The 26021-nt window shown below is 36.9% G+C and overlaps 2 protein-coding genes across 4 annotated transcripts in view; one reads left to right on the forward strand and one right to left on the reverse strand.

The window, feature by feature from the left end:
- PPM1E (protein phosphatase, Mg2+/Mn2+ dependent 1E) overlaps window positions 1-11059 on the forward strand; it is a 212028-nt gene extending 200969 nt beyond the window's left edge. The window contains exon 7 of the mRNA XM_069078030.1: window positions 5604-11059. Coding sequence (XP_068934131.1) covers window positions 5604-6661 — 1058 coding nt within the window. The 3' untranslated portion in view covers window positions 6662-11059. The remainder of the gene's footprint in view (window positions 1-5603) is intronic.
- A 4375-nt stretch (window positions 11060-15434) lies between these two features.
- TRIM37 (tripartite motif containing 37) overlaps window positions 15435-26021 on the reverse strand; it is a 119532-nt gene continuing 108945 nt past the window's right edge. For 2 of the 3 annotated variants that reach the window (XM_069078028.1, XM_069078026.1), the window contains 2 exons: window positions 19567-19716; window positions 15435-18206 (listed from right to left, as the gene is read on the reverse strand). In XM_069078028.1, the coding sequence (XP_068934129.1) occupies window positions 18124-18206; window positions 19567-19716 (233 nt within the window). In that variant the 3' untranslated portion in view covers window positions 15435-18123. The remainder of the gene's footprint in view (window positions 18207-19566; window positions 19717-26021) is intronic. The other variant, XM_069078027.1, reaches the window with a different exon arrangement.

Consider the following 26021-nt stretch of genomic DNA (forward strand, 5'->3'; position numbering starts at 1 on the left):
TGGTCTTTAAGGATGGCTTGCTATCTGAAGCCATCATGAGATCATGAATAGGTTTAATACGAATGTAAACAAGAAGTAACTGTCAGAAAACACTGTGTTTTTAGGGGGAAAATTCTTTCTAGTTTTGTTTATTATGGCAATTTGTTGGATAACTTGGGGCTAATTATTGTGAAACCTTTAGTGTCTTACTTACGCCGAACTCTGAGTCTCTTGGGGGAACAAAGGTAAGTTAAATGAAACTGTCTGTCCCTAAATCATAAGGCCCATGGAGGAGGCAGCTGAGTTTGCTTGCATAATGAAAGGCAGTGAAATGGGAGAACCAGGTTGTATGGCATCCTGGCTCACTTGGAGACCACATGCACTCACTCACATTGGGCATGAAGCCCTTAATTTCAGGCTTCATGCTTTAGTAAAGTTGGCTAATACTGTGTGGCCAAACTCTTCTTATCCACGTCTCAACAATGACTCTGACACCAGCCTACACTGTTCTCTAGTCTCTATTTTATTTGTAATATCATTTTGGAATTTTTATTTAAAAAGAATTCTATTTGTCTTTCAGTTGAGTATATGTGATTCGTATTCACTTTCAAGGCTGTCATGACAAATGCCAACCTCCCTAGGAACTGGGCACAGGGATGGGATAGATAAAATTTATACATAATCCTCCAATCTAATTTCACTCATTAATTTTAACCTTCTCCCATTCCAAGGCGGTTAAAAGGAGCTAAAAGGATTCTCTGAGCTTCACCTCCCTCTCGCCTACTCTTTAGTAGAAGTGTTAACAAGCTGTTGAAGGGCCCAAATGTGGGGAGCAGCAAGTAAGAGAGAGGAAATACATTTCTTTATAACTACAGTTAGCAAAGGATTCTAGAATAAAAAGTCCAAAGGGGAAAAAACTCATTTCTAGAATATATTCTGTATTAAATCTATTTGATTCCCAAAGTATCAGAAGTCCTGTGAATCATCTTCAGACATATTAAGTATAGGAATCTTTGGTATTTCTTAAAGAACCAAACAACCTGCCAAAAAGGACACGAAAGGCAGTAAAGTCAAGAAGGAAACTAGAAACATATCTCTCTTCTCAGTCTTAAATTAATGATACATAATTACTGAGGTGTTTCTAGATCGGGGAACATTTTCCACTTACAACATAAACATAATTTCTATCTTCAGAAATGAAATCTTTTTCAGTTGTTTCCTCCTCATAAGCCCTTCAGACAAAGGAGGTTGATGAGGACATGTTGAGTTTCCGTGGTAGAGGAAGGGGGCAGTCTGAAGATAGAAGGTCAATGCTACTTCTATCATGAAATGGATTCATGCCCTCCTACCAAGTTTGGGGGTGAAAAGTCATGAATGTGCCACACCCCACACAAAATCAGGTGAAAAGTCAGACTCTTGGCAGTGTTTGCCGGGCACAGATCTTTGCGTGCCTCGTTCTAAAGGAACAGTTGCAGTAAACCCTTTAACTGAAAGACTAAACGAGAATTTGGGAACAGTGTGAGTCACATCACATGTATTTTCAGAGCTGGAGTTCAGCAAATGATAATGATGGTGATAATACAGTCAGGTATGGTAGGGGCTGATGAATTGGTCCATGACTGAAAGTTTTCATGAGAGTAAAGAGACAACTAGAAGCTACTGTAGCCTTCTGAAAAGTGAAGTGTTGTCTTCAAAACACTGAGGAAGAAGATTCCAGCTGCTGGCTGCAGCAGTACTGATTGGAAGAAGAGGCCAGATAATTAGTAATAGCTATAACAGCCAACATGTACTATGTATTATGTGTTATCTCATTTGATCCTCACAACAACACTGTGAGGTAGGTACTGTCATTATCTCCACAAAGAAACTAAGGTAAACAGACACTAAATGACTTGCACAGGGTCACACAGCTAGTAAGTGTCTTGAGGCCAATTTGAACTCATCTTCCTGACTCCAGGTCCAGTATTCATTCAGTCCACTGTGCCACAAGGAAGGCATCTGGCCAAGCTTGTAGGAATGAAAAAAAAGGGATGATTTTGAGAAATATTAGGGCACAAGAAATAGAATGTGGCAGTAGCTTCAAGGGCAAAGATGATATAAGTGACTTAAGTATCCAACAGTTGAAGATGTGAGGGTATAACTAGTAGTGAAAATAATAAGTAAGTAATTCAGAGGGGTTTAGGGGAATATGGTAATGATCTAAAAAGTCTTGATTTTATCACATGATAGCATGGTATAGTGAAACCATGGGATTAGACTAAAGTTCTTTCCACTTTAATAGTATGTATGAGAATTCTAGTGATTCAACAAATATTTATTGAGCATTTATGGCATATAAAGCACATTATGCTAGATATTATGAATTTTAAGTGTTAAAATAGCCAGGTAGACACATTTCTTGCAATACACAGTGATGAAACCATCAAAGGTATGAGAAATCAAGGCTGGAAACAAATCTAGCAGTCATGGACATAACATAGGTGGTGGCTAAAAACATGAATGGAAAAATAAGCTGTTTGAGGGAATTAGAATAGGACAAGCCTTGAGGAACAATTAAATTAATAGTGGAAAAGCAACAAACCAATGATTTCTATGTAGACAGAACAGCATTGTTAAATTTATTAAGGATTCAAAGATGGGTAGGTTAGTTAATACAAGAGATAACAGGCTTGAGATCCAAAAAATATATTGATAGGGTAGAACAATGGGTCTGATCTAACAAGATGAATTTTAATAGGGATAGACATAAAGTCTTGCAACTTATATTAAAGGAAACAAGTGCAAAAAGATAGGGGAGGTAGCTTAACAGTGATTCATGTGAAAAAAGTCTTAGGACTTTTACTAGACTGCAAGTTTATTATGAATTAGCAGTGAAAAGCAACTGCTGAAAATGTTATTGGGATTTTAGACCACAGTTAATAGTTATATGGTGTCAGGATGACCTGGGGATCGAATCCAGGCTCAGATTAGCACCACACCCAGAAATGTAGTAACTGGCTGTGTAACCTTGAGCAAGTTACTTAACCCCAATTGCTTTTAAAAAAAAAAATAGTTATATGGTGTCTAGGACCACGGAGGCAACAGTCATGTTTTTTACTCTATCCTGATAAGAAGATATAGTGTCCACTGGCAGTACTGTGTTCAATTCTAGGTGCTATGCTTTGAGGAAAATAAAAATTCACTTTGAGAATAGAAGATAGAGAAGGTACAGGTAGTAAAATGTTTATATAATAAATATCTGGAGGTTTCAGTGGATTGCAAGCTCAAAATGAGTCATTAATGCAATATGGAAATCAAAAAAGGTAACATGATCTCAGACTGTGCTAAGAAGCACAGTCCTGAATAAGGGACATAATATTGTCCAGTGTTACTGTGACTGCATAATGTTTAGTCCTAGAATAACCGTCAAAACCTGGAGAGTGACAAGGGTGGTGAAGGGCCTTGAGATCAGGTCATACAATGATTGGCCAAAGAGAATAAAGATGTTTAGCATGAAGAAAAGGGAAATGATAGTTAAAAAATATTTCAAGGACTGTTGCTTTGTTGACTCTAAATGGCAGAGGTACATACAGTGGATAGAAGTTGTACAGAGGCAGATTTAGGCTTCATCTTAAGAGGTAGATGACCATTTGTTAGGAATGTTATTGAAGGAATTTTCAATCAGGTCCAGACTGAATTAGATGGCCTCCAATTCCAAGATTATGAAAAGAGATGCTGGCTATCTTCAGAATGTCTGCAGTGGCCAGAATCATCATGGGGTTTGAAACCATGGCATATAAGGACAGCAGAAATAACTCACCTCCAACCTTACCGGGGGGGGGGGGGGAGGGGGGCACCGAACCCTAGGGCCACTAACAGCTAGATTCAAATCAATAGCTAACTTTTGGATTAGGGAAAAGACATGTTCTATGTGGTTTCAGAAGGAAATACTATGAGCAATGGGTGGAAATTATGAGGAAGCAGATTTTGGCTTGGTATAATCAAGAATTTAAGAATTAAAGCTGTCCAACAAGGTAACAGGATGAGTTCCTTGCCACTGGAAATGTTTAAGTGAAGGTAGTAAGATGGCAGGGATGGATGTCTGAAGGGATTCCTAAGTATGGTGTGCCTCTCAGGTTCTATGAAATTAGATGAATGGAGGTGGCTTATCACTGATATTAAGGCTCTTATGAGGGAGAAACATATTTTGTGTTCTATCTTAGGGTACTCTCAAGTCTTCAAAACTACATGGAAACAACTTTGCTTTGATAATGTGAGACCTGGGTTCTAATTCCAATTCTACCACCAACTTGTAAAGTCTTAAGTCATTCATTCTTTGAGCATTTATTAAGCACTTATTTATGTGAAAGGAACTTACATTCTAATGGGGGAGACAACATATAAATAAGGACAATTTAGTCCCAATCAGTGTGAAATTCACATTGAATATTTCCATTGGCCTGGAACCAATTGCCATATTATACATAATTATAATTTCAAATAGGTGAAGTCAAGTACATATAAACTTTTCAAGTAATTCACTTCAAGGAATTCATTTATGCCCAATAAAAGGGAGCTAGTTATGTATACAAGACATATGCAGAATAAATGGAAGGTAATCTTATAATTTCTTTTTTTTTTTTTTTGCTTTTTGGAGGGCAGTTGGGGTTAAGTGACTTGCCCAAGGTCACATGGATAGTTTTTGTGTTGTGTCTGAGGCCGGATTTGAACTCAGGTCCTCCTGACTTCAGGGTCAGTGCTCTATTCACTGTGCCACCTAGCCACCCCAATGGAAGGAAATCTTAAAGGGGGGGAGGCAGTTGTAGCTGGGGCAACTGGGAGAAAGAAGCTGGTTTTTGAGCTGTCTTGAAGGAAGACTTCAAGAATTCTAAGAGATGGAGATTAGGAAAGACATCATTCCAGGCATGGAAGACAGCCCAGTGTAAAGATATTGCAGAAGAGAAAGGGAGATAAGAGATGACATGTCAGGTACAAGAAGATGCAAATTAGCCAGTATGGCTGAATTATAGCCTTTATAGAGGAGTGTAAAAATTAAGAAAAGGTAGGAAGAGGTCAAATTGTAAAGTTTTAAATGCCAAACAAAGGTCTTACTATTTATTGATCCTGAAGGTAAGAGGGAACCACTAGAAATGGAGATGGGAAGGTAGGTAGGACTGACATGGTCAGACCCATTAGTTGGGCAGTTAAATATGGACCTTAAACATTCTGGGTTAATTCCCCCACCTATAAAATTAGGGAATTGGACTAAGTCCTTTCTAGTTCTAAAATTCAATAACTGTCAGCAGTCTATCCAAATGTTATTATCTCCCAGTGATTTTTATTTTTATTTGATGCCATTTGTTGTTATGTTCAGTGTGGCCCAAAATCATTAGCAATGGCCTATGAATGAAAGTCTAAGCTAAAAAGCAGCACAACCCCAGAATGGTTTGGGTATTGTGGTACATAGGTGGTGACAAGCATCTGCTTTAACATCAATGTAATAAAATACTTTGAGAATGTTTTATAAATCTCTTTAAGTCTATATTACTATAGAGTCATTTAGTGTGGCCCAAGTAACTCTCTGTTGCTACATCAGGCCAAAGTAAAACCTTACCTCTCCATATCTGCTTTTTTAATTCCCACAGGAGATGCTGAGCATAAGCCATATATCTGTGGGGATGCAGACTCTGCCTCTACTGTTTTGGATGGGTCTGAAGACTACCTCATTTTAGCTTGTGATGGCTTCTATGATACCGTTAACCCTGATGAGGCAGTGAAGGTTGTGGCTGACCACCTGAAGGAAAATAATGGAGACAGCAGCATGGTTGCCCACAAATTGGTAGCATCAGCTCGTGATGCTGGGTCAAGTGACAATATCACTGTCATTGTGGTATTCCTAAGGGATATGAACAAAGCTATAAATGTTAGTGAGGAATCAGACTGGACAGAGAACTCTTTTCAAGGAGGTCAAGAGGATGGCGGGGATGATAAGGAAAATCACGGAGAAAGCAAACGCCCCTGGCCTCAGCACCAGTGCTCAGCACCCGCAGATCTAGGCTATGATGGGCGAGTGGATTCATTCACTGATAGAACTAGCTTGAGCACAGGGTCCCACATCAATGTGCTTGAAGATGCAGGCTACCTAGATCTCACAAAAATAGAAGCAAGCAAACCTCAGAGTGCCAAATTTTGGTCACCAGTTGAAATGTTTGGTCTTGCAGTACCAAAGAAAGCAAATTTTGTTAATGATATAATAATGGAGAAAGAATCAGTCTGGTCTTCAGTGCATGAACAGCACGATGCTGGAGAATACCCTGCTTATCTTAATTTGGGTTCAACAGGGCAGCATGTATACAGAATGCAGAGCTTGTCTCCAGTCTTTTCTGGGTTGGAAAATGAACCCCTGGGAAAGAGAGTTTCTAGTTTCTCTCATTTACGCCACTATTATGCAAAGAGACGGCATGGATTCAGGCTCAAACCAAAGTTTCATACGTTTCTCTTTGCTCATGAGCCTTCCCACAAAGCAGGCACAACTAGCCTGTCTTCACTTATTCGAAGTGGGAATAGAAATAGGAGGTTAGTAAGAAGTTCTCTGCCATGGAGACAAAATGCTTGCAAAAAGTACAGTGAGATTCTGATGGGGATGCTTAGAAACAATAATTGTATACCATATGCAGACATTCCCTGGAGCAGTAAAATGTAACAACTTCTTTAAAGTAGGTTAGATACCTCTCTCCCCACAACCCTCCCCCCCAAATAAAACAGTATCATCAGTATAGAAAACAAGATGGGCATTTCAGAAACATGAAGTATATCATGTCATGACTTTATGAAAGGCTCAATTGTTATATGTAAATAATCTCTAGGAAATTTTACGAAGTGTTTCAATCTTAAAAAAACTAGTGATTCTACTCCCTAAACTATACTATGATCCATGTGTGCACCCACACCTCTAACACACACACCTCCTTGTGTCACTAGTGGAAGCTGGATTAGTTGGTTCATTTGATTAGATGCAGTCAGGAAACAGTTTTGATCTGACTGAAATGTCTGTGGAGCAATATATATGTGTGTGTGTATGTATATATGTATGTGTATATATGTATATATACATGTGCATATATACACACACATATATATTTTTTACATATATATATGAAGAGAACCTAGTTTAGAACTGTCAAATTTAGCACAGAAAATGTTCCCCAAAGCCTGGGTTCATTTCTAGGTTTTATTTTTTTTATTAATAGCTTCCCAGGGAAAGAATTTTAGGTAAATATCCACTCTGTAGGTAAAAGATTAAAAGCCATATGGATTTTAATGGGGCACACAGGAAGTGGGAGTCTAGTGTAAAGTCTCCCTTTCTCGGACTGATTGAAGTACAGTCAGATATAAAAGCTGAACCTGAAAACTCCTTTGTAGTTTAAAAAAATCTTTTTCCTGTAGGGCTTTTTCATAATCTTTTTTTTGGTGCTTTTTTTTTGAGATCTTATGATTACTTTGTCAACTGATTTTAATCTGTGATATTAATGAACTCCTTTTTCACTGGACCTTCATCTCAGCAGGCAAAAGGAATCAGTTTTATCAAGACGTTATCAAGGTAAAAATATGCCTATTAGTACTGAACTGACAGGCAAGCTTAAATATTCAAACTATGATGTTACTCCAATCTAATAATTTATGCTACTTGTTCAAATGTTTCAGTTTAGACAGCAAAGGCATTTGTTCCTATAAAACGAAAGTGTTAAGAGAATGAAAAAGAGAATGACCCCCCCCACACACACACACACACCCAAGAAGCTGAAGCATTAGGAACTTTTTCTCTAGCTAACTAGTGACAGACTGAAAACAGTTTAAAATGAGCCTGATGCCAAGCATCAATGAGGGAGAATGATTAGACAGGAACAGCATGGCTACAAATTCAGTGAGAACCCTGCTACCATGCAGAGGTGAGGACTGGAGATTTCTCAATCTGTTAACATCAATCTTGAAATGGTTCAAGTTTGGTAGTGTTTTTTTTTAAAGGCCCTGGTTATTAGTGAGTTTATATATTTACAAGTTGGCATAATAACCTCAGGATAATTAAAGGAAATAGTAATGAATCAAAGGTAGAAATTGTTTACCAACAAAGGTATAAGCATTCATATCTAAAAACCCATTGTTTAGTGTTATATAGTTAGCTCTTGATGATTAATCACTAATTATCAAAAAAATTAATAGTGGTGACCAAGTTGTAGGGATTCTAGGAATCATTTCTGTGGGCTATTGAAATAGTTGTAGTTGAAAATTTTGCCTTCTTAATTATGTTTGCATATTAAAATTAGTTTACATTTATATTTTCTGAGCATATATAATGGAAGGTACAAATTTAAATACTACAGATAATACAGAAAAAGTTGACTCTAGCATTTTAACAGTACCAGTGAAGCGTGTCGTTAAATGTACAGATTTTATTTTCTAAATATTTGGATTAAGTAGACATAAGGCTTGTATATCCTATTGATTTTGAACTTATTCCTTCTTATTAGATCTATGAAAGATGATAGGGTTGGAAAACAATGAGTAAATAGGCCTCTCAGTGTAGCACAGGAGTCCCTTAATCATTCTTCAGGGTACAAGGTCACATGTTAAGACATCAGCAGACCTATATGTTGAGTTTTGAAGCCTCAGATGTCATTGTTAACATCCTATGAGGTATACTTAGTGTTTCAAATCAAACTGTTTGAGGAAACAAACCAGAGGTGGCAGTAGGATTTTCTTTACCCTTTCTGTTCTCTTCTCAAACTGGACAATAAGCTTGAAGTAGGTAGTCTGAAGGTCTCTAAAATTTAATGTTCTAATCCCTTTAATTAAGAGTAATAAAAAGATAAGTCCATCTTTGATCAGAGTAACTAGGTTAATCTTATTGGGTTGGGGGGAGGGGAAAGGAACATGATAGAACTTCTTCCTAGTGTGCAGAAAGATTGACTTGGCACTAGAATGGGTACTCACATCTGCTAAGGGTCTGGTTTTCTAGGTCTAAGTAAACATTTCTCATATAACTAACCCTTTAGAAATTAAATCAACAGTAGTTCCAGTGTGATCAAGGTAGAAACCAGTATTGTAAAAAGTAGCAAGTGTTCATATGTTCACCACATGCATATCTATAGAGTAGTTAGGAACCATTTGTAAGGTAAGTCCTTTAAAATTCTATAATCCATATTAGAGTCGTGGTTATTGGTCTGATGTATGCTGCTCTCATTGAATCTACGCCCTAGACAAAGAGCAGCGCTTTGTGAGATGCAGTGTCTTATCTTCATGCCACTGGTGATAGAAAGTAGCTCTCTTCAGTTCACACTCCTGTGCCCTTATTTGCTGCTTGCTGACGTAAGCAATAAGAACCCCTCTAACGGTATCTAAACGTTTTTGTATCACGTAGTTAATGACGGTGTATTTGGTGACAGTGTAAAAATACTAGACAGATATAAAAGTATCTATAGAATATAATTATTAACCGTTAATGCTGGTTTAGTCTGTGAATTATGTGTTTTGTATTTTTACTCATCATGTAATTTTGGTGGTGGTGAAATTTGTACAACCAATCCTTAAAGAGCTGCAGTATCCCTTTTGCAATTTAACATAGTTTGCATCAGTTTCAGTTTACTGGCCAAACAGGCTTTATAAAGAATACGAGGTAGTTAAAGAAAAAAAGGTTTTTTTTTTCCTAAATAAAAACTATAATATTTGTCTGGGAAAGACTTCAGGCCCCTAGCCTGAAGTTACTGAAAACTCCTTATAAGCTCTTCACTGTGAGTTTCAAAGGGATTCAATGCCCAATTTAATGGTTTTGTTTGTTTTGGACTTTTGATGCGCAGTTTTGAGGAATATCTGAAGTTTGGTAACATTACAGCCCCAAACCCTGGTGCTGTTACTCCCATTTAGATTTGCACTAAAAAGGTGGGTAGAAACTCACACGTGTAAATATCTTTTCTTTACCTAGAAGTGCCATCCATTGTCCTTGAAAGTAATGAAACAAAAGTTATTAACTGCCATTGATCAATATTGATTCAATTAGCCAGGGTATCCTGAAATGCAACAGACCTTTTCCAAGGACAATGTCAAAGCTGAGTTTAACTTTGACCACATTTATAGTGGTGTATTGTCAACACTGCATTTTCATAAGCTTCCACTCCATTGTTGGAACACTGTGTGTCAGTGAGATAAACATGATGCAGAGAAGTTCAGTGTTAACGGAGATAACTGCTGTGGTTCACATACTTCCTCCCCCAGCAAAGGTTTGCTGAAACTCCATGAGGAAGGCTGATTGAAATTACCAGTTGTCTTTAACCCAATTTGTTCATTCATTCAGCACTCACCTAGGCAAGGCCAAGAAAGGGGATACTACAGCTTTGTTTGTACCTATAATTTAGGGAAATCTTTCTTTGGATCCTAACTGCACTGGGAAGAAAATTAGTTTTCTCCCCTTGTGTGCCTATAAACTGTTGGAAGGATAAACACACACCTTTTGTTCTTTGACTCGTGTAAAAGTTAACATTCTTTTTCAGAGCTAGTAGCAAAACACAATGCTAGAGCTGCCCAGCAATGCAACTGATTATCCAGGGAAAAGGAAACGTTGGTTTCAAAGGAACCAGGCACTATTTCCATGTTTTCCTATAGCTGCATTTAGCTTCCATTTGTAAGACTATTTACCTTACTTACTAATTAGAAGATACGAAACAGGATAAGGAACCCTGGTTGACACAGCTGTCGTCCTTGAAAAGGAAATCCTCATAATAAAACTTTTGACGTTTTGTGTTAGATATCCACAGATGTGTTATTGTCAACTCTTACATTGGGTGCTCTTTGGTGACAGACATGCTGTATTCTCTTGTTCATGACATTTCTCTGCAATGAATTCTCTGTGGAGTGAATCAGTTGAAGCAAATGATTTTCTTAAGAAGTTTAACTTTTCAATTTGCAAACTTGCTCTACAGCTCACTTGTGAGTTCAGTTGTAATCATGTATTAAGTCATTCATATTTTATTTATTAAAGCTGTTCATTCAGTAAGGACTATGTTGAAATTTTGCCAGTATCTTAATAAAACACAGCAATTTAAAATAACTTCCCCCTTGTGTTTTTATTCCAAGGAAGGTTCAGTTCCTACTGCTGAGAACAGTAAGATATCTCTGACTCAGAAAACAGGGCAATTTGGGAAGCCAACTTAATATGCAATTTTTTTTTCCTTTTCTCAGAACTGTCATCCATTGTCTATGAAAGCCATGACGAATAAAGATTAAAAAAAAAAAAAGCTTTTCTTGCTGTTCTGTGCAAATGAACTACATGAGAAAACACTTGTTCACTATCAAAAAGCTCCTGACCCACAGCTAAACAGGAGTTCTTTACCTGCTAAATTTGAGAAGTTGAGCCAAAGCACATTTGGTCCTGCCTTGCTATTAATTCTGCTTATCTAGTCCTAAACTTGAAATAGTGCAGTTAGACATCACATAACATACTGATCTTGCTTTAGGTATTTCCCCCAGGAAACACAAGAAATCACTGCTGTGTGGCTTCTGTCCCCTCTTTTCCCAGGGACCTGTTTTCATCTATTGGAAATACCACACATATCAACACAAATTTTCTCAGTTCTTCTGAATTAACATGAAGATTATGAGGCTATGCTAAGCCAGATAGGGCTCATCTTAAAAAAAGCAAAACCTTTAATATTTACTTTAATGGGGATAAAATGCAAGGCTTGGGTAAGGAAACCAACTTGCAGGCAGGGGTGTTGATAATTGAGCTAAGGAATGTCTACATATCAAGCTGAGGAAAAATTGCAATTAAACACTGATTATAGCTGTAATCAAAACATAGCGTTTCCATTGTCAAGACAGAGAAAAGGTTCACTAGTCACCCTGGTCAGAAATATCCCAAACAACCATCAGTGGTATCATCTTTCAAAATGGATGACATAGCATAACATTTTATGTTAAACATCTCATCTAAGACTGGTAAATGACAAAATCTGCTGGTTCATTTCCATAAAAAATGCTAGGATTGGGTTAAATTTATGTTCCAAGATCAGAAGTCGAAGGCTAGCTTGGAATAAGGCTTAGATTTTCTTTGGGAACTAGATCCTGACAATGACTAACTTCTCTCCTTATTATGTATGTACTAGGAGTATCATCTTAGGGTCCAAAAATAGAAACTGTGACACCTGACTGTATAAACACTAACTTTCCACTTCGTCCTTCAAATTCTGTTGTCATCTGCTCAGGTTCTTTTCTACTCAGCAAATATAAGCCCAACTCTTCCTTCTTTTCAATAGGAACAAATGCAAGGAAAAGGGCAGGTAAGGCATGGTTAAAAGCTTACGTGAAGAGGGACGGCCAAGTGGCACAGTAAGAGCGCTGGTCCCAGTGTCAGGAGACCTGGGATCAGTTCCGGCCTCCGTACTCGGCACCCACACAAAAATAACTGGCCGTGTAACCTTGAGCAAGTTACTTAACCCCAATTGCTTTTAAAAAAAAAAGCTTATATGAAGGCTCTTAGGAGAATTAAAAAGATATGTGTACAAGAGAACTGGGAGCAGGGAGAAGGTGCACAGAAGTCATGGTTATATTCAAGCTATGAGCAGAGAAGGCTGCTAGTAAAATAAAAAAGTTAAATTAGGGCCTTTTCAGTAGTCTCATACAGTTACTTATGCTACCTCTGTCATCTTTAGAACCACCTCAACTGCTTAATTCATAGTTTCAAATCACAGTGTCACAATCAATCTCACAACTTAACAAAACTCATGTTTGCTTGTTTTTTTCCAAAACTCATTCTTAACATTGCTTGAAGCCAATAAAATGAGGTCTTGAAAGAGCTAGATATTAAAGCATCTGTTGAATCATAGGCTGAATGTAAATAATATTTTGAAAAGTGGTGCTTTGCTACTCTAAGTTATTTAGCTCCTCTGGGAAAATCTCTTAAAAATGATTATTTGGTTCAAAAGACCCCAGCTGTTTTTTGTAAGTGGCACGTGCACAATGTGTAAGTAAACCAAATGAGGGGCAATAACAGACAGTTAGCATTTAAGAGCTGATAACTAAGCTCCTTTCTTTATTGAGAACCCTTGGATTGAGTCAGTGCATGATACACAGCTAGAGCTTGGACATTCTTTGATTATAACTTTTGCATTTGTCATGAAATTATGAAACAACTGGAGTTCTGTTTCATTCAAGAGAAACATGACTATCTTTTGGTTGGTAAAATAATAAAGTCCATATCTATATAACATTTAAAATGTAACAGTGATGTTTCTAATAATTGCCTACGGTTCTTCTGGGAATGTAGAAACTGTCTACCTTTCCAGGTCCACTGTGGTTATTGAGGATTAAAAAATAACTGTTTTCTGCTGAGAACAGTGTGAGGCATAGGTACACTACATTGCTGGTGGCAATGCAGATCACTGAAATCTTTCTGGAAACCAATCTGATAAAACGTGGTAAGAGCTAGAAAGCTGCTCACACACTTCAACCCAATAATTTAATGATTGACAACAAATGAGTATCTCAAAGGGAACAGTTTTTAAAAACTTATATGTTCAAAGATATTTATAACTAAAACAAATAATTTTAAAAAGTGGAAATCACTTAAATTCTAAATAAATAAACAGACTGTGGTATATCTCTGGAACAGTGTTATATTACTATAAAAAATGAAAAGGATGATACATACAGAAAACCTGTAAAAAAAAAATCTGTATAAAACAGCACCAAATAAAGTATTTTTTTTTTTAAGCAATTGGGGTTAAGTAACTTGCTCAAGGTTACACGGCCAGTTATTGTTTCTGGGTGTGGTGCTGAGTATCTGAGCCCGGATTTGATCCAGGTCATCCGGACACTAGAGCCGGTGCTCTTACTCGCTGAGCCACCTGGCCGCCCCTAAGCAATTGGGGTTAAGTAACTTGCTCAAGGTTACACGGCCAGGTGTTTCTGGGTGGGTGCTAAGTGTCTGAGCCCGGGATTCGATCTCCAGGTGTTCTCAACACTGGAGCCGGTGCTCTTACTCGCTGTGCTACCTGGCTGCCCCCACCAAATAAAGTATTAACGAGGATATAACATATATACACATTTGAATTGCAATCATCAGGAATGAAAAAAATATGCTCTAGTGCTAGTTACTTATTAGATACATGCCATTTCTGTCTGTGAAGAAGTTAACTTTTTTTTTTATTATAGTTTAATGTCCACAAAGACACTTCCAATACCATAAACACCATCAAATGGCAAATACTTAATTTAAAGGTTAAGGAAAAAAGTTTATAGAACCCAAACTCTTCACTCAAATCAGCTGCAGACTTCCACTGGTTATCATACTTTATGACACACAAGAGGAAGAATGAATCCCAGGGGCTTTCCCATGCAGTGTGTGTACTCCCATAACATGCTTCCTCTCTGCCTCACTTTTGCTCATTTGCCAAACGACGAATTTTGTCCAAGGCTCACCTAATACAAGAAGGATTTCCATAAGAATGTAAGCACAATGTCTGAACAAGTAGATAAACAGCCATTGGACCACAGTCACTTACTTGGAAGTGCTTTCTAATACATGTGTCAATCTTTGCTTCCACAGTGATAGAGCAGTTGTGTTAGGATGCTGATTACAAGCCTATTACTGAAACATGAAACTATATCTTTTCACAGTTTCAAGATACAGTACAACTGGGCTGGATTCTGAAATGTTTTTTCTTTGCATCTTCAGTGCCTAAATAAATCTTTTGATGAAATGAATTAATTCTGAAAGTGAAAAAAATATCCTCATGAAGAACACATAAATGTTCTCTACAAGTATTTTTCTTTGGTGTAAAACTGTATTTTTATTTCTCTATGGACTTAAGTCACTGAATTTAATCCAACAAATCATTTTGGGAAGTACCTTCAATGTCCAAGGCAGGGTAAAGTCTTCCTCACAAACTAAATTCAAATTTCCACCATCTTACAAAGGGTCTCATCACAATCATTTGAACAAGAACACCACCAATTGTTCACATTTGTATAGTACTCAAATGTTTGCTCAAATGTTTACTCAAATATATATATATATATTTATATATATATATATATATAATATTAATAATATATATATAATATATAATAATATATATATATAATAATATATATATATATAAATATATAGTACTCAAATGTTTACTCAAATTCATTTTTCTCACAATCATCTTAGAAAGTAGGTACCATACGTAATTACATCCTCATATAAGAGGTTCTCAGCAGTTCAGTGACTTGTTCATGGTAACAAAGCTGTAAATACCTGTGGCAGAATTTGAATCTAGGTCTCTTGACCCCAATCCACTAAACTACACAGCTTCTCAATAATGGCAGCAGTTTGATTTTTACACACAAGTGAGAAAGAGAGAGAGAAGAAACAGTTTCTAGAAGATCACAAGAAATGCAGGAGAGCACTTGAGATTCAAATTAAGAATGCACCCATTACACCATTTTGATCGATCTATTGTCTTTATTAAACTTTAGGGTTTGATGAATATTTGCACATTTATGGTAAAAGGATTCAGAAGTAAAACAAGAATATGGGACTTTGATTAATAGCCCAAGAAAACAATGTTAAGGGCTGTCAATGAAAGGTTTTGGGAATGTAATGTGATAAACTAGGACCCCTCCCTATCTTATCTGCCCGATTTCTTAGCACTTCCCCTTCCCACAGTTGGATAACAATAATTACCACCTAAATTTCTCTAACAAGTTAAAATTTACAAACCACTTTCCTTATAATCCTGTAAAGTGCAAGTCTATTAAATAATCCCCACTTCAGAGACTAGAGAATTGAAAATTTGGAAACTCTCAATTGTGACCTGCCCAAGGCCACAGAATTAGTGGCAGAACCAAGATTCAGACCAAGGTTTGCTGACTCCAAATCCAATATTGTTTTCTATATCACAAAACAAATAGTAAAATTTCAGACAACAAAGAACTCATGTGGCAATTATGGGAGAGTGGAAAGAACACTACACTTTGAATCAGAGGACCTAGGTTTGAATCCTGGGTCAACCACTCTTACACTAGCAGTCTGATTTTAGGCAAGCTAATTAGTCTCTCTAAACTCTAGTTATCCCCTATACAAAAACAGGGATAATAGTATCATTACTTCTATCTCACAAGCCTATTATGAGGAACAAATGAGAACAGATATAAATTCTCTTTCTTTCCCCACCCCACATATGCATATAAAAATGTTAACTGTAAAGTAGTATATAAGTGTCAGCTACCTCTACAATTATGAGAAATCAAATGAATGTACGCACTGCACGGATAAGTCCTAGAATAAACAGAGATCAAGTCAGAATCTTCCCAATTTTGAGAGACCCAGGTAACTAATTTATTAGTCAGGTATATTTTTCTGGAAAGGATTGTATTTGAGCTTTGTTTTAATTCTCCTATAGCCAATCAGTTTTACTTTTTCACAAAATGGGTAGCTCTGGATTTGGAAGATGAATTGTTATATAAGGTTTGTCATCTATTATGTAGATGATATATATACATATAGAATGTATATATAATTATATGTGTGTGAAGACAATTAAGAATACCTATATGTCAAGATGTAATGAAGGCAAAATCTTCTGAATCTAATAAGCTAAAAGCATTGAAGAGTCTACTTATGATATTTTGCAAAATAACCCCATGAAAAGAACATGTGAACTACAGAGTTAAGTTCATGTAAAGAAAACAATGAGTAACTTCCAGGCCTTAGGATTATATCGTCTAGAATCTGTCTACCTAGCTCAAGGAGATCCTTAAAGTAAGTGGCTTCATCACAGACACTTAGAAAATACTCATCTCCCTATGTACTTACTCAACATGTACAAAGTGAAAAGGCTTTTAATCTAAGTGACTAAAACAGAACATGCCTTCTGACTTCTTCAATAACCATAAGCACTACATTTTCTGAAGATCATTTTATTAACAAAAAGTGCAAACTGTTTTGAACAAGAACCATGAATGATAACAACACCAAAAAAATCAGACACAAAAAAGCAATTTTCATTAGCTAAAACATAGGCAGATTAAAAGTCTTCCCTTCGAACATTTATATACAGTTATTTATCCTTTTCAGTAGCCTCTCACTTAATTTTCAATGTAGTTTTCACAGTCAATGTAGCAGCTCAAATACAAATGCCATTTCTCAAGGGTAAGTTTGGCAATTACTTTCTCCCCAACTTGGTCCAAAAATGAGAAAAGGAAGAAAACTCTACACTAGGTTTAGAAACTTTCATGTGAATCACTAACATTTTTGAACCTTTAAATCTATAGAAAATTAAATTAAGTTAAATTAATAAGAAGAATGAGAGTCAGGGAGATTCTCTCAATATCTGCTAAACATGGTGAGACAAAAGAAATCTGAAGTGCCTGAAATCTGACAAGAGAGCAACACTTAAAAGAGTAGGAACCATGAGTAGAACCTTCTCTAAGAATAGAGAGTTCTAAGAGCAGATTCTTCTCAAATTTGCCTAATTCTCCAAGAGGTCAAAAATGACCTATGGAAAAAGTTGCATAATGGAATCATTTTGTGCAACTAAATTAGGGCACCTACATTTTCAAATGAAATCAATTAGCTCCTATCAGTCAATGTGCCCCATCAGAGGGTGGTTAGGGTTATTCCACTTACTCACATAAAGAGCCTATAGTACAAAATCTATTCTTAAGTAAATTTTTCTTGGTCACTAAACAACAGGCATGAATAAATTGCTGATTAAATGCCATCAGTAGGAAGGTGGTCATCTAAACTGAGATATTGAAGAGAACACCAAAGGGACAGTATCAACACTGAGTAGGTTAATGAGTGCATGCACCAAACAAGTTAGGAAGATAGAAGTAAATTTCTGGCAATTTATCTCCTTTCAGTTGTAGAAAAACTGCCTTTTGTGAATGCAAGTTATTTATTATTGTCTAGAGCTACTCTATTATTGTGTTACACATAGAACTCTTCTGATACTGATTCTTTTCTCCAGTGTGCACTCAATCGACAACCTTCTGTCATGGTTTCAGGCAGTGGCAGCAAACAAAGGTCGCATGCGATCATTCCTGGCTCTGATGGGAAACTCAGCCACCATCTACTGCAAATTTCAGGGTAATGTTAACTCAAAGCCAATGGCCTCGGTTTGGCAATTACCTTCCACTGCTCTCACCAGTGGTGAAACTGAGGTCTTCAGGGCCCATTTGATCACCTTCAGGGAAACTGGAACATGTATCTATGATAAAAGTAAAAGGCACAGAAAAATTTTAAAACAGGAAAATGCATTTTTCTGAACACTTAAGTTGGCTACCTATGATATCAAAGTAAACAAAATGTACTTGACCACTTAACTCTATCCTTGGGAATTTGTGACCTGAGCTCTGTGCAGCCCAAGGGACTGCCAGAAGCACAGTGGGAAAAATGGAACTTGGGATTCTGTTTATTCTCCTGTCACTTTTTCTTGTACAGTGGGCACTGAGAAGCTTGGGAGGAAGGTACAGGGATACAGATTGACTGAATATAATGAGAGTTAAAAGACATTTTGACTCAAGGCAACATCATTTAAAAAAATCTGCATATCACATTATTGTCAGCCCACATTGAGAATGCTGTTTTTGTTGGTGCCACAAAGACACTCCCAGGATAATTGGAATATGTGGCTAAGATTAAAAATAAAAAGGAAATCTTAAAAAGGAGATGAAGGTATTGGAAAGATATTAAAATTGAGTTGTTTTGAAAGACAGTATGGCAGCATGAATTGAGGACTACAGGGCCTTACACAAAGTAGAAACTTAATTTATGCTTTTTGGATTGCAATGCAATAAAGAAGGCTTGTTCTGTAGTCCTGCTCCTGACACACAGCATCACGAAGGGCAGGTGATCTAATCTCTCAGGGCCACTAGGCAACTTCCTCTGAATACTACAATTTATCAAAGAGGTAGTTTGGGGGAGTTTTCTTTCTAGGAGTTCCCAACCCGGATGAAAAAAAAGGGGTGGCTTAAATGCATACAATAATCAAATACTTGGTCCTATATCAGGAGAAATAAGAACAGACTGTAAGATCAATATAATATAAACATTAACCTAGCTAAGAGAAACCTACCACTGCTATAGCACTAAGGGCTCCTAAAAGTACATAGAGGTGATTTATAAAATTCCTTGCATGATTTTTGGTTGTTTTCAACAATACTTACAAACTGTCTTAACCCAAGAATTTTAGCTTCTGTAACTTCTCAGCAGACTATTCAATAGCTAACCTACGAAAATAGTCTCTCAGTCCTATAATATATAATTTATACATTTGAAAGTCATAGCACAAAAGGCTAAGACTATCTCTCAACAAAGAGCTATGTATTTGAATCCTGTACTTAAAAAAAAAAACACCATCACATATTCAATTCAGAAAGTATCACACTGGCTAATTAATGGGGCAGCCACCACCACCACCACAGTATTTTTAGTATCTTAACCATTCTTCTTCACTCATAAAAACTGCATGGCATTCATGGCAACAGAGCCCTTGGAGAGAAGAGATGGTTTCCCCGGTCCTTAGAAAGAATGCAGCCTCCCCTGTGAAACAGCATCAGGTGCTCTACCTTCCCCTGAGGGCTGACCCATGAAGGACTCATTAAATCCATCCAAAGGAGCGTTCTCTTCCTGCTCTTCATTTTCAGTGTCACACTCAACATCACTATCACTGCTCATTCCTGGCAGGAGCCGAAGAACATGCTTCTGACAGAGAACTGCTGAAAATAAGAAAAGAAAAAAAGAAACCTCATGTATGTTTTATGACAATGATGATCATGATCATAAGGGGATAGCATTTATATATCACTTTTCAGGTTTGTAAAGCACTTTGCAAATATCAAGTCAATTTATCCTCAAGACAACCTTCACAGAAAGGTGCTACTATTATCCCCCTTTTACAGATGAGGAAACTGAGACAGACAGAAGTTAGATGACTTGCCCAGGGTCATACAACTATTGCTTGAAGCAGAATTTGAACTCAGGTCTTTCTCCGGGTCCAGTGTTCAATTCCCTGGGCCTTTTTTATCTTAATTTTTAAACCACAAACTAAGATGTAAATAAAAATACATACACTAAGGTATGCCAAAACTATGATATAATAGAGTTTGGTCTACTTCTACTCTAAGTCAATTATCTACTCCATCAAGGGAATTTAGTTAATGAATTTGTTATAAGACTACACTACAACACATTCAAATATCTGGATCTGTGATTGCATCACCAGGAGTTAAGGTGATCAGATCAACACTGTCAAATGCTACAAAGAAGTCAAAAAAGGATAAGGACTGAAAAACATCTGATTTGGCAATTAAGATATTACTGGTAACTGTGGAGAAGGTGGTTTTAGTTGAATGGATTAGAAGCCCGAGTGGAGCAGGTCTGAGAGTAAGAAGGTAGGAAGCAGAGGAATGTAGATGATTTTCTCTCGGAAGAGTTTAACACTGAAAGAGAGGAGAGAACGTAGAACGGTAGCTCATAAAGATGGTAAGATCAAGTGAGGGCTATTTAAGAATGGGGAAGGGGCAGCTAGGTGGCACAGTAGATAGAGCACCATCCCAAAATCAGGAGAGCCTGAGTTCAAATCTGGTCTCAGACATTTGACACTTTCTAGCTGTGTGACCCTGGGCAAGTCACTTAACCCGGATTGCCTTGGGAGGAAAAATGAGGGAGACATAAATGTGTTGGTAGGCAGCATGAAAAGACTCTGTAGAAAGGGAGAGACTGTGAAGAACAGGATTCAATGAGGAAGGATTAAAATGTTAGCCTAGCTTAAGTGAGAGTCCAGTTGAGACTAAATAACATAAATTTATAGGAGCCCCAAAAAGTATGATTTCGTGATTTTCTCAAGCTTTGTTCAACAGTATATAAATAGGAGTGAAGGAGGCAGATGGTAAGAGTAATCCATGGTTGGTAAAAGCAAAACTGGGAAAAAGCAGAAGGGTGAAGATGAAGAACAATGTTAGCGGTCATAAGACAGAGAAAAAGATAGAATGATACAAGATTGTGATTAGGTAAGGGATTTTTAGAGTTTGCTGTTCATAGAAGCAGAACATTTGTGAGTGATAGTAAAATCAAGGATATGACCATCTCTGTGCTTAGCTCAGATGAAGGAGTGGGTTATAGGAACTAAGTACAGTGAGGAACTGGGAATGCCTAATGCCATTCATCAATTCATTCCATGAAAATATAATATTGGGGAAAACTACATTATAGAATTTCATAATTCCAAAGGAACTTTGTTCATAGTTATATATGTCACTGCTAGTAAACAGATCTGGTTTGGAGCCTACATCTTAATCTACCTTTATTACATTCACTCACCACACACTGCTACTTTTCTCTTTATTTAGCTTCAACAAAATACCTAGCACGTAAGTGAAGTGAGCAGAACCAAGAGAACTTTGTACACATTAACAGCAACACTGTGCAATGACTAATTTTGATAGACTTGTCTCTTCTTAGCAATGCAAGGTTCTAAGACAACTCCAAAAGACTCATGATGGAAAATGCCATCCACATCCAGAGAAAGAACTACAGAGTCTGAATGTAGATTGAAGCATACTATTTGCTCTCTTTTTTTGGTTTGTTTCTTCTCTCCCGTAATTCCTCCCATTGATTCTAATCCTTCACAACATGACCAATGTGAAAATATGTTTAATAAGACTGTATGTGTAGAGCCTATATCAGATTGTATACCGTCTTGGGTAAGGGGAGAAAATTTAGAACTCAAAACCTCATGGAAGTAAATGTTGAAAACTAAAAATAAATTAATGAAAAAAATATCCAGCATGCACTACCTGTGTGAACTGGGGAAAGTCATTTCCTCTTTCCACATATCAGTAACATGAGTCGACTAGACTAAAAATACTACCCCAAATCCCTTCCAATTACAACTCTATGATCTTAGGAAATGAAGAAACATCCTTCTATAGAGTAAATGTCTTCCACATACTCGTAATCTCATTTTTCAAATGTATATAGATGCTTCTGAGATGAACAAGATAAAAATTTGGATTTAAAACTCTTACTGAATTCATAGCAGCCTTTTGTCATTATGTATTTTCTCAAAGGATGCTAATCAAACTGAAGGGTCTACCTGAGGGGTGGAGGTTTTCTATGAAATATGACATTAAAAAGGAGTTACCCTACCTAAAAAAGTTGGAAACCACTGAATCACATGATCTCTAAGGTCCCTTATAGTCTGTGATTCTATTCTATGAAGACAGATATAGCTAATCCTCTACAAAAATACAAAACTTGTTTTTCTGAAGATTATAGAACCCTCATGCAAAATAAAAATAGTTTCCCTAATAATTTTCAAAGGTTCTGAAATTCTAATTCACAACTGATGTCAATGCATAGCTTTTTAACTGGATATATCTAACCCATTCAAGGTAAGAGTATATCTCTAAAACAATGAATGAATGAAAAAGAATTTATTAAAGCTTACTATGTGTTTTTTTCCTGATCCCATATCCTTTATGCTTTCTTTTTTTATATTTAATTTTTATTTTACTTTTTTCCTTTATTATGTTTTCAACAGAATTGGTTATTTTGTCAAAAGCCTCTTCTGCATCTGTTATGATTTTTGTTCCTCTTGTTATTAATATGGTCAATTATGCTTATAGTTTTCTTAATATTGTACCAACCCTAAATTTGTACTATAAATGTGACTAATACCAAGTCCTAGAAATACAGACCGAAAAAGTGAGATAGTCTCTACTCTCAAGAAGTTGTTCCCCTAAATGGGAATCCCCTAAAGGGAAAAGTTTAGCTACAAGGCTCAGAAATCCTGAGAATGCAGGCGTGGGGGTGAATAGCAAGGTTGTATCAATGGGGGATGACAATGGCAGGGTTTGAAAGGACAAAGAGCAAAGGTTCTTACCCTTTTTTGCATCGTGTACCTCTTCGTCAGTCTGATAAAGCCTAAGGACTTGCTCTCAGAAAGTTGTTAAATACATAAATAAAATATACAAGATAACAAAGAAACCAAATTATAGTGAAATACAGGTAACAAAATATTCAAATAACAAGTTAATGGATCTCAATTTTAGAATACCTGTCACAGAAACAGAACAAATACTAAGGTGAGGAGGACCTTAGGAAGCAATGAAAGGGCATATGGTAAGCCTAAGGACCTATGGTCCTCCATTTTACAGGAAGGAAAAAAGCTGGTGGCTCCCATCTCATCCAAGCCATGTGAGCAGTAAAGCAGCCCAGATAGGTTCTGAGAAGACAGAGGAAGTGTAGAAAGGGGGAAGGAAAAGAGGAGGGTGTCAAGGAGGTCTTCCCACCACCCAGCTGTCTTAGAAGGCTTCTGGGACAAGCTGACTAGGGGAGGGGGAGAAGGGGAAGGTAAATGGAAGATGGGTACTCCAAGTGGAGGTGTGTCTTCCAGAAGGCCAAGAAAAGCCAACTAACTCATTTGTCTGCCCCTACTCCTTGTCATCTCAGGGCATCCTAGAAAAACACAACATTTCTTAAGAAATTCCAAATACAGGGGCAGCTAAGTGGCACAGTGAATAGAGCACTGACCTGGAGTCAGGAGGCCCTGAGTTCAAATCTGGCCTCAGACACATAATACTTATTAGCCATGTGACCTTGGGCAAGTTGCTTAACCCCAACTGCCCTCCAAAAAAAAAAAATTCCAAATACAAATGACATGTTCTACTTAGTTTGGCTATAATGGTGAAAACACAGCCTTAATCTTTTCCCAAAGAAAAGATGTAAATCATTTATTAATAGTTGTATTTTGGTTAAAAATTTAAATGAATATTTTGGTTTAAAAAGTTAAATTAAAAAATGATTGGGGGTCGGGGGAGTGGGAGGGAGGAGGAAGGAGACAGTCAAAATTACCAAAGAAAATGTTTTGAGTCTTACCTACCTATAAGTACATTAAACTGTTAATATGCTCTTTTCTAAAAAGAAAACTACCAGTACAGAATACTTCCTCCATTTTAAAGAGGAAAAAAAGTTATCTCCTTTTTTAGGGTTCTGTCTCCATCTTGTGTTCTTTTACAGTACTGTTGTTACTCAGGAATTTAAGTCATTTTGTGGTTTAAGTATTTTAGTTATAAATTATTTTCTTTGAATATACTGGCTGGACAAATTTAAGAGGTTGTTGGGATCTTGATTTTTAGTTCAATAGTCGTCCTTCCCATTAGAACACAACACCTCTTGAACAAATCTCCATAAATATGTGAAAGAGGAACTAAAGACACAAGGCAAAAATAAACAATTATTCAAATCTCAACCACAGTCACTCAAACTAAAGGTCACAAAATCTGGCTACAATTATTCCAGTCAGAGCCTATTCTGGTTCATATTGCAATAAAAAATCATTTTAGAGTTGAAAGGAATCTCTGAACTCATCCTGGTACAATGGAAAGAGCAATGGATCTAGAGTCAGAGGGTAGTTTGAGGTCCTATGTGCTCTGTTTGACTTTGGGCATGTCACTAAAACTCTCTGAGTCTTCTCACCTGTAACATGAGGGAGGCTGGATTATATGCATGCCTCCCATCTCACCTTAAGATCTATCCTAGCCTCTCATTCTATAACTAAAGAAGAGATAAAGTGATGCGTTCAAGATCACAGAACGAGTTAGTGGAAAAGCAGGACTATAGTCAAGTTTCTCTTATCTCTCTATATAGTGCTATGTAATCATCACATTAAATAAATGGAAAGCAATACTGTTTCTAAGGACACAAATTTATTTTTTTTAACAGCCTTTCCCCCAGAACATATGATCATAAAATAAAGATCAGGATTAGTTCCTATTTAATGAACATAAACTGCTATTCACCTATAGTGGCAAAGTAGCTGTTTTCAAACCAACCATCCAACAAGTACTTTACTCAATTACAGAAAGGCAACATGGACCTGTGCAGTAACAGCACAGTGTAGGGAATGGACATTGGACCTGGGCTCTGATTTTGCCTTTGTAACATATTAGCTACATACTAGTTATACAGACCTGGCTAAATTATGTTCCCTCTATCAGTTCTGTTTCCTCATCTGTAAAATGGGAATAATAACAGCAACTATCTCAAAGAGTTGTTCTGAGAATCAAGTAAAATGTGTATAAACTGCTTTGCAATTCTTAAAGGACTATACACATATGAGCTATTAGTTATTTGCTTTGTGTGGGTAATTAATACCAGGCTTTGAAGAAGAACTCATTTATTACAGCTACTTAGGAACTACATTAACTACCATTATCTTACTAGAGCTTACTAGGTACTATCACATTCAGATTTCTAAGGTCAGGCATTGTTTTCCAGTGAGAACAGGAGCCAGGTAAATTTAGTTAAAAAGAATAAATAGTGAGCAGTAAAGAAAGAAAACAAGGAAGGGTGCTAGGCACAATATGGGCATTTTTATGCTTTTCTTCTACCAGGTGTCACCACAAATGGCAAACGGTGCAGAAAAATTCAGCAGTATTTCCTGGTATCTCATGCGTACTATGCTTCTAGGAAGGAGGGCTAACAGTCAAATGGCCAATTGCTAAGAGGAGTTTTGAGTATCACTGTGGTAACTGAAAGGATCTGTGCTATTCTGGCTTCAGCTCAATTAGAACAAAGAGTCTTTAAACATTTTTAGATAAAACAATCAAGAAAACCACCCTATCACTTATAGGTCTAGAGTTCATTTGTTTTCTAGGAGGAAAAATACTATCATTTTCAGCAATAGGCCATTCAAAGTGGAAGTTTAAGATAAGGTTACTCGTAGTGTTGGCAGGTTTAAGGTAAAAGACACATTTCATTTAGACTCAAGATGATGAACACAACAGGTTTCCCAGAGAGTACCAACACCAGCTGTCCTCTGGAACATCACAAAGCCTGCTTTCTCTTCTCCAGGGCTACTGTCAGCACTCTACAGTGATCTCTCACATGGAAAATTTTCCTGATGCATTTTTCTCAAAGAAAGAGCTTTGTTTTCCCCACACATATACAATGGGAACTGAATACACTTGCCAGGAAGCCTTAAAGACATGAAATGTCAAGGTTTCTTTGGAGTTGGTTC

This window comes from Petaurus breviceps, unplaced genomic scaffold, assembly GCF_028583685.1.
Source record: "Petaurus breviceps papuanus isolate PSGF00001 unplaced genomic scaffold, PetGlider_PUasm1.0 91023, whole genome shotgun sequence".
In the NCBI taxonomy this organism is placed as follows: domain Eukaryota; kingdom Metazoa; phylum Chordata; class Mammalia; order Diprotodontia; family Petauridae; genus Petaurus; species Petaurus breviceps.